The sequence below is a fragment of the Lygodium microphyllum genome, chromosome 2, assembly GCF_053477565.2.
Source record: "Lygodium microphyllum isolate KBCC chromosome 2, Lygodium_microphyllum_v1.1.10, whole genome shotgun sequence".
NCBI lineage: Eukaryota > Viridiplantae > Streptophyta > Polypodiopsida > Schizaeales > Lygodiaceae > Lygodium > Lygodium microphyllum.
In genome coordinates, this window is record NC_141136.1 from 93,521,107 (window position 1) to 93,530,444 (window position 9,338).

The 9,338-nt window shown below is 39.9% G+C and overlaps 1 protein-coding gene across 1 annotated transcript; it reads right to left on the bottom strand.

The window, feature by feature from the left end:
- Nucleotides 1–3,475: 3,475 nt before the first annotated feature.
- On the bottom strand, nucleotides 3,476–7,255 carry LOC148040029 (pentatricopeptide repeat-containing protein At4g13650-like). Its single transcript, XM_087696059.1, has one exon. The coding sequence runs from the start codon at nucleotides 7,040–7,042 to the stop codon at nucleotides 4,751–4,753; it is 2,292 nt and encodes a 763-aa protein (XP_087552185.1). The 5' UTR covers nucleotides 7,043–7,255; the 3' UTR covers nucleotides 3,476–4,750.
- Between the last annotated feature and the right edge of the window lie 2,083 nt (nucleotides 7,256–9,338).

The following is a 9,338-nucleotide window of genomic DNA, read 5'->3' on the forward strand; positions in this document are numbered from 1 at the left end:
GAAAGAGTGACCTTGAACTTTCAATGTTCTTCATAGAAATATCTATATCAGCATGATGTTTGAAGAAATTGTGATAAAATCCTACCAAACCAAGACATATTTGTAATTCCTCAAGATTTGTAAGATGAGGCCATTTTAAGATAGTCTGGACCTTATCCAAATCCATCCTAATATTCTTCATATATTATATAGCATACTTCCAACTTGAAAAATATCACACTTACTATCCTTCATATATAGTTGATGTTCTTGAGCTATTTAAATACTAAGCACAAATGTTACCAATATTCTTCTAAATGACAATAAATTGGGATATCATCTAAGAAAACAATAATAAATTTTAATAGATATCGGCATAGTACACTATCCATAAGTATCATGAACTTTGAGAGTATTAGTTAGGCAGAAAGACAACCAAAAACTCATTATGGTTGAAACTTATTCCAAATGTTGTTTTGGGTACATTATTTGTACATATTTGAAGTTGATGATATGAAAGAAAGGATCCATAAGAGAATGTTATGGTGAGGAATTTCTTTTTATTAGAAAGAAGAGAGAGAGCATGTATTTAATCCATCATTAGATCCCACTAAAGAAATATCCACAATATCATCAATATAAAACACAAGGGGAGACAATATATAACAAAAGTAGTCATCTTCTATTTCATTGCACTTACTATATAATTAAGTTCAAGTATATGTGTAAGAGGGAATAGCCATACATTCCATTCAACCAATAACAAAACATACACGCCCTTGTTCTAAAATAAAGAGTACTTTTATGTAAGAGGGATAGGGTAATATTCCACTTAGCAACAATACATGCATACCATTGTCCTCAAATGCAGGAGTGTAATACCCATAACTACATTGTAATGTGCTATCCATGTGGTGCGGCCATCTCACCATAGTTGTGTACATAACTTGAAGTTTATTTTTACAATATGCCCTTGCAACTCTAATGAAAGATCACATACTTTCCTATCCCATACATCCTTGGTATACCCATTTGTTAAAAAAATAATATGGATATAAGTATTAGGCACAAACATAGGTACTTCACCAATTTGTAATTAAGAGAATTGTGAGTTGAAGTGTCATCCACAAGAATATGAACTCATTGTCGCTTGATCATGCCATGCATATGAAACAACTCATGGGATCAAATGTGAATTGTCATAGAGAGGTACTTAAATAATGCTTGTGCTCATTAACTTAATGGATAACTTATATGTGCAAATACTTAGAACAAGCCTCCAAAGCATTGTTTGTTTTTAGCCCTACTAAAAAATATGCTCGAAGATTTGGCGATCAAAGGTCACTTGCCAACTAAACTTGTCATGTTAGATAAGCTATGCGTGCATATATGTAGGGTATATACACATACGTCCTCACATACTCATGTACTTTTCTAATGTTACATATAACACATGAAATGCATGCTTTATGAGAAAAATATATGTGGAAGTCAATAAGTTTTTGACTATCCCTCTTTACATTGCAATATAAGTGACTTTTGGCAATAAAATACTTTTTAAAACTTAGTTTATAGCCATATTTGACAATTAAGTGGTGATTTTTTCTATGAATTGTGGTAAATTTTTTGTGTTGTGGATCTGTTTAATAGCCTATTTGTAAAATGACCCCCAAAAACATTCATTGCTTCAAATGCAACACTTGTACCATTTGTAATATCTTTTTATTGCTCTTACTATTGTCAAGCTCGTTAATCTTGACTTGTGGAAAATCCTTGCCTTCATGAGAACCTAAACAATTGAAACTACTCCTTACATACACTCACAAGCTCGTCACTTAAGAGTGGCCCTCTAACCCCTGTAGGCTTCTTATTGCTATTATCCTTTAATGCAATACTAAGTTTCATATTCTGTAACATCTTAATAATCTCATGTGTACCAAGGTAGCTAAAGACCTCAACACCTTGAGATAGCCATGCTAATGGCGTAGCTTCAAGAGCAATATTGTCAACAAAAGGCATACCCAAGTTGTTCAAAGCATATTGGCATAGAAACTACTATAAAATATCCTAGATTTTTGTGTCATTTTCATTAAGAGTAGCAAAACTTTTCTCTAGTATTGTCGTGTGAGCCACTAGGAAACCAATTTCCTTCATCTCAAGTAGTTTACATGCACCTAGATCATCTATATCTTTCATGTTGCATCTTCATATGCATTTGCTAGCTCATCATGCTATGTATGTGATGGATCTTCATATGCATTTGTTAGCAAATGCATCTTGCTAACTCATCATGCTATGTATGTGATGGATCTTCATGCCACATGTATAGACTCATCTTTTGTATGTGATGGTGAGGACATTATGTGATGCTAACTAACTTTCAAGAACTTTTCTTGTGGTATGGAGCAATAGCAAGTCTTATATTGGTGGTTAGATACCTTGTAGTTAAGCATACTTGGGTAATGTCAATGGATGGGTAATTTTCCAAGAATATTTTCCTTCAAGCAAATGATTCATCCTCACATGTAGCTAATGGAACCAACAAAGCATTCATAGCCTCATTGCTAAGCATACCAAGGTCTTAGTATATTTCACAATATATTTAGACTGTTCTTGGTGAATCCATTTATACTAATCACTTATCCTTTGATCCCTTGGCATGTGTCCTCAACAACCTACTTTAGTACCACCTTGGTATCTTTAGATAGACCTATTGACTCTATATATTACCTATACATTGTCCTTGATAAGTCCATTCACACTAACCATCTATCCTTTGATCCTTTGGCTCATGTCCTCTTGTGCTCATCTCTTGGCATCCTATGCCCTCACATAGATTATCCATTAACCCCCTATCTATGTTAACACCTTAGCATGAATAATCTTTGCCTGCTTTTAACATTCAAGTTAAGCTATCCTACATACCACATGCACTACTAATACTACATGGCCTGCATCACTCATGAGCCTACCGCACACATGCTCCCCAATCCTTTTCTTCAACCTCACTCTTATACCAATGTCATGTACACATGCATACCTCGCCTTCGTGCATGGCCACCATACCCTCTACAAATACAAAAAGTCAAGACAACTTCGTTAACTCCCAACCACTTAGGATAATAGCCTTTTTTGGCACCACATTGGTATCTTTAGCCAAACCTATGGACTCTATCTTTAGACCATCTTTGGTGAATCCATTCACACTAGTCACCCGTCCTTCAATCCCTTGCTCCGTATCCCCTCATGTCCATCTCTTGGCATTCAATACCCTAACGTAGCCTATCCTTTGACCCCTTAAAACCTTAGCCTATCACAAGCTTCTATTGCTTACCCATGATCACAAGTGCCTATCATACTTCTTGCAATGGTTTATATTCATCTGCCTCTTCATATCTCTACATCAACACCTTTGCTTGTGGCTTTGTACTTTGGGTTTTACTTTTGTATGAACTACTCAACTAAGTCAAACAAAAAATAATAATAATAACTCCCAAAGTAGTGCTGACCACCTTTGCAATCATTGCAAGCCCATCTTGTCACCCTTGGTCCCACGTCATTATTTCATTGGCATGACCTCTTGGCCAACTCAAAAGAAGATATCCATCACCTCTATGATCCTATAGGTCCTTTGACAGTCCAGGGTAACAGCTTTGGCCTGAAACCTTGGTCTCTTTGGGGCAGGACCATTCAGTTCAGGGAGGAAGCTTTATTTTCACTCTAACCACCCTTTTAAAGCCTAGGAGGGGGTGTTAACCTACTTAAACTTTCCACTTAAATTATCCTCTTTTTTTTAGGGGTTTTCTGGATCTTCAATCAAAGCACAAAAAGAACTTCGATTTGAACAACACATGAACCTTTTCAATAGCTCAAGAAGCCCAAAATGTTACATAGAAGGGGACTCCATGTGCACTGCACTTTCATCCCTTTTTCCATCACCTATGCCAGCTCCCCTCCATCACTCCATCAGTGCCATCATCTCTCTCTCATCCAGGTTTGCTATCTACCTGCTGCAGGCTGCAACCCAGCCACCCTGGTGGCCACCAGCACAGACTCACACACTACCTCTAGAGCAACTAACCTGGTCCTCTGCTCCTCTGTTGTCCAACACCATCACCATGCTGCCAGCATCATCAGACAGCCTGCATTTTGTCTGCTAGTAGCTGCTTGCAGTTTTTGCACCTGTCACCTGCCCTCTGGATGCCACATATGCTGTCCCAAACAGCTGCCCCTCTGCTGGTGACTCTCCTGCTACTATCCTTTTGCCTCAGACTGTGGGCTGCTGCATTTTGGTACTCTCAGCCTTTCCCTCTTCGACGTCCATCATCATCAACATTGGTGGTTTGCTGCACTTGGGATCCATCACGAGGACAACACTCTCCTTCAAGCCTGCTCCACAGAGAGAGAGAGAGAGAGAGAGAGAGAGAGAGAGAGAGAGAGAGAGAGTGTGTGTGTGTGTGTGTGTGTGTGTGTGTGTGCACGCGCGCACATGCACCTGTCAGTTGTATCTGTTCCTTACATTATTCATTTGGCATTCATTCTTCATTTGATTCTTTCTGAGTTCGATCATGATGTTAGTCATGTTCGCACACTGTGTTTTCTCTGCAAACCCATGTATCCTCATGTACATCACGTAACACAACAACTTGCTCTGAAAATTAAGATCAATTTGATTGACAGGATGAGAATAAAATGAGCTGCTTAAAGAGTATACCATGACAAATTTGCAATTCCCTGCTCATATGCCCGCTCCCTCAAACACAGACTTCAGTCAAGAAAATAAACAAACGTGTTTCAAGATTGTCGAAATCACTGGGTCATTGTCCGGCATACCAACATCAACATAGACATTTGAAAGCATTACATATGGAGTGGGGTCCTCTGGGTCAAGTTCAAAAATTTGCTTTGCTGCCCATTCTGCCCCAATTAAATCTGCCTGGTTCCTAAAAGCTCCAAGCATCGTTGTCCATGAGAAAGCAGCAGGTTGAAATGGCATTGCGCTAATCAACTTTACTGCCTCATTCAAAAGCCCTGCCCTTCCAAGCAAGTCAACAGCACAGTCAAAATGCTCCAGAGCCGGTGGAACTCCATAATCATCAATCATGGAACTCAAACAGTGAAAAGCTTCAGACACTAGACCAGCATGATTGCATGCAGAAAGAAAGCTGGCAAATGTAGCATTGTCTGGAGCTAAGCCTGCTTCCTGCATTTGATCAAACGTACACAGAGCCTCTCTACCTTGTCCATGTTGTGCATAAACAGCAATTAGGGCGTTCCATGTGGAAACATTTGGAGACCGCATTTTCGCAAATGCATTCCATGCATCATCCAAGCTACCACATTTTCCATACATATTGACTAGGGCATTCTCTATAACTATGTCTAACTTAAATAAGGTGTACTTTAAACGGCAATGTAAAGTTCTTCCCACGTCAAGAACAGCATGTAAGGTACAAGCAGAGATTACATTCAAAAAAGTTATATCGTCTGGAAAAACTCCTTCATGCAGCATTTGAGTGAACAGTTGGATTGCCTCCTCATCAAGCCCATGCAGACAATACACAGTAATCATAGCAGTCCATGTCACAACATTGTGCTGTGGCATTCTATTAAAAACATACTGAGCTTCTACCAGATTACCACTGCTCCCATACATGCTTACCAATGCAGTTGAAACTACAACATCTGATAAGAATCCACAATGCAAGACATACTTATTCAGCAACTCAGTATCAATTTGAGTATTAGAATTAGCAGAGGCATCAAGTAGACTAATAATGGTTACCCTATCTGGTATCGCACCTGCCTGCTGCATTTGATCGAATACTTTCAGGGCTTCATTTCCAAAACCATTTTGTCCGTATGCTGCAATCAAGGCATTCCAAGAAACTATGTCCTTGTTATTCATCTTATCAAAAAGCTTCTGTGCGTTTCCTAGGCTTCCACATCTACCGTACACACTTATGAGAGCATTGACAATTTTATTATCTGCTCCATACCCACTTTTGTTTATAAAAGCATGTAGTTGCTTGGCTGCAGGCAATGCTGCCTCACTACCACAGGCATCAAGTAGACACATAAAGCTTGACTTGTCAACAGCAATTCCCTCCATCTGCAACTTTGCCAAATTTTCAATGGCATCCTTGAGATGCCTATGCTGGGCATAAGCAGTGATCATCGCATTCCATGTGACAGCATCATGTTTAGGTGATGCACAAAATGTCATTTCAGCTTCCCTCAAGCTGCCACACTTGCTGTAAAAATGAACAAGTGCACTTGCAATAACTGAATCTGAATCAAAGCCAGTCTGAATACAATAGCATTGCACTTGTTTGCCTTGATTGAGGTCTCTTTGATTCGTACATGCAGAAAGGACACTGGCATAAGTAGCTCTGGTAGGTGAAAATCCTTCACACAACAATTGACAAAAGAGTTGAATAGCATCCTTACCATTCTCCAGCTGAGAATGTAATGAGATCATCACATTCCATGCCACGACATCTCGCACTGCCATTCCACTGAATAAACTCCAAGCATGCTCTAGATCACCGCACTTGCCGTACATGTTTGTAAGTGCTGTTGCTAGTTCAACATCAGACCCAAATTCCCTGTGAGCAACACGAGCATCAGTTCGTTTCCCCTCATCAAGTGCAGTCAGGCTGCAACAAGACGAGAGGACGTTGATCATGGTGGCCTTATCTGGGAGCACACCTTCTTCCTGCATCTGTGCAAACATCTGCAGGACATGCAGATTCTGTCCATGCCGCCAAAACGCTCCCATCATGTAATTCCACGACGACACAGCCGGGTCGAGCATTGCAGCAAACCATGCGCAAGCATCTACAAGCGCCCCGCATCGGCCGTACATCTGCAGGATGTAAAACTCCAGAGAGCTGTCCTTGTCAAGCCCCATTCTGATAATGTGGTTGTGCAGCTGCCTGCCGACTGACAGTGACTTGGATGACGCACATTCAGACAGAAGGGAGGCGCACGTGGCGGCATCTAACTGGGTGAGCTTGTCCAGCTGAACCAGAGCTTTCTTCTTCCAGGATCCCAGACCCATGCGAGAAAAGCAGGTGGATGGAGGATGCCTCGGTGATTTCTTAGGGGACGGGTGTTCATCGGAACCGACAACCAAACGAAGGCCGGTGAGGCAGAGATGGCCGCACAAGTCTGTTACAGATATCGCCTCACCAGCCTATTACAGATATGGCGTCACCAGCCTGTTAGGCCGCACTGTAACAGAGCAGAGGGTCTTTGCTACAAATAAATAAATCGATGAATAATACGCTGAATATAGGGTCGCTATCACAATTTCTTCCGGGGACTTATTAGGCCCCATTCACATTGGTCCGGACGGCCAGTGTAGCTTGAAGATCCACGGGCCTCGTTCACATATCCACACTCTTACACGGGCTATTGGTGAGATGAAAAAGCCTTGACACGAAATACTAGCCATCATGGTTTGAATCTCATTGCTACACAATATTCGTTTAGGTAATAAGCCCTGGCTGGCCCAATCACTCAAGTCGATCACTTGTATTCCTTGGCAGACACTTTCTTAAACGAGTTAGAGTTTGGCACATCATCAGTACGCCCTTTGCTGCTTCCTCCATCTAGACACTTGTGAACCCAACCTTGGGTTTGGTTGACACAAATAGATGTTATAGTTGGCCTGGCCAGCCCGCTAACCGTGGTTGGCGTCATCACAATGCTTGCGAGCCTACGCCTCACTTGTTTCACTTAATCAACCAATGCACTACACGGGCAATATGATGCAAGTGTTGTTAATAATGAACCAATGCACTGCACATGCAATATGATTGCTTAATGATGTACCATTTGAAGCAATTGGAAACTATGATACAAATTTTTTGATACTAAATATACGTTATATCTTCATTATTGTAAAACTTTTGAGCCATGCATCCCTTAGTGTCTTAATACTACTTGCATATTATCAATCATGCTTTGTGTGGGAATGTGTGATTGTGAAGTTTAGCATTCCAGTTTTAAAGAATAATAAGTTACACATCTATAAATCTGTGAACCTTTTTGTGAGTTCACTCATCGCACCATTAGGCTAGGCACCAAGCTATCATAATTAAAACCTTTCAAGGCGTACAATGAAGAAGTCATGTTGTGTAACGAAGCAATATTAAAGGAAAAATATGGCATGCATAATTTCTATGGAATTCATATTATATTATCTCAACATATAAAATGACTTTCTACTTTTAAAAAACCATTTCAAAATAACTATGATTTCAGTTCTCTGAGTGTATTCTCAGGCTATTGTCGTAGGCTTGGACAATAGCCTTTTCATAGCCATCCATAATTGACCATTTGAAATTAGCAAAGAGAAATTTCCGTTTATGCTTTCATTTGAATGTGGAAGATGCATCAAAACTACAAAGTTCCAAGTTTTTTGCAAATTTCTTAATAGGCTATTGCTCTAGGTCAAAGGTTGATGAGAAAGGTTTAGAAATTTGATGAATATTGGCAACATCAAGCCTAAAAAAGCAAGAAATTTTTTTATGTTAAAGAGAATAGTAGGATTCTCAAGAGTTGGGGAATCCAAATCTCAAAAGACAATATGCTAGATAGGCTACAAAGAGTTGAGATGCTACCATTACCATTGAAAGATATAAGGTATACATCTAGAGAGTCATCTCATGGATGCAATAATAGAAGCAAATGGCCAATTCATGTGATAGTTAAAGTGCAATATTCATTGAGTGCAACTGTAGGCGATAGCATGAAGATGGTGACCCTAGCCTAAGGTGCAACCTATAGTTGCTGGCCCTAACCTGAGGGGCTGTTGATTAAGGCTCAAGAGTTGAAATGATTTTGATCATCCAAAAACTCTACTCTACCTTGACTTGCACTTGTCTCCTCAAGTTAGTTTGTCCAATGACCTTGGTCACTATGGCAAGTTTGATAGGAGCACCCTATATGGCGAACATAAGATACCAAATCATAAATCGTAAATCCTATATGTTTGAGCAAATTGAATGTTTATGTTGGAGACATGGTTGAGGAAAGATGTGCCATTCAAATTGAGTCATCTAGAATGGAGAGAGAGAGAGAGAGAGAGAGAGAGAGAGAGAGAGAGAGAGAGAGAGAGAGAGAGTGTGTGTGTGTGTGTGTGTGTGTGTGTGGAGCAACAAGCTAAGAAGGTGTATGAAGGTATGTCTTCTCAAATGCACAAAGAGAGGTAGGGGTGAAGAGCCTTTCATGAGGGGTCTATTAAGCTAAGAAAGCTAAACTAATATTTAAACAAGGTGAATTACTAGTTGAACATGTATTATCTCATTTTGAACATCCCCAAAAACTCAATTTATACCAAAGTTTCTATG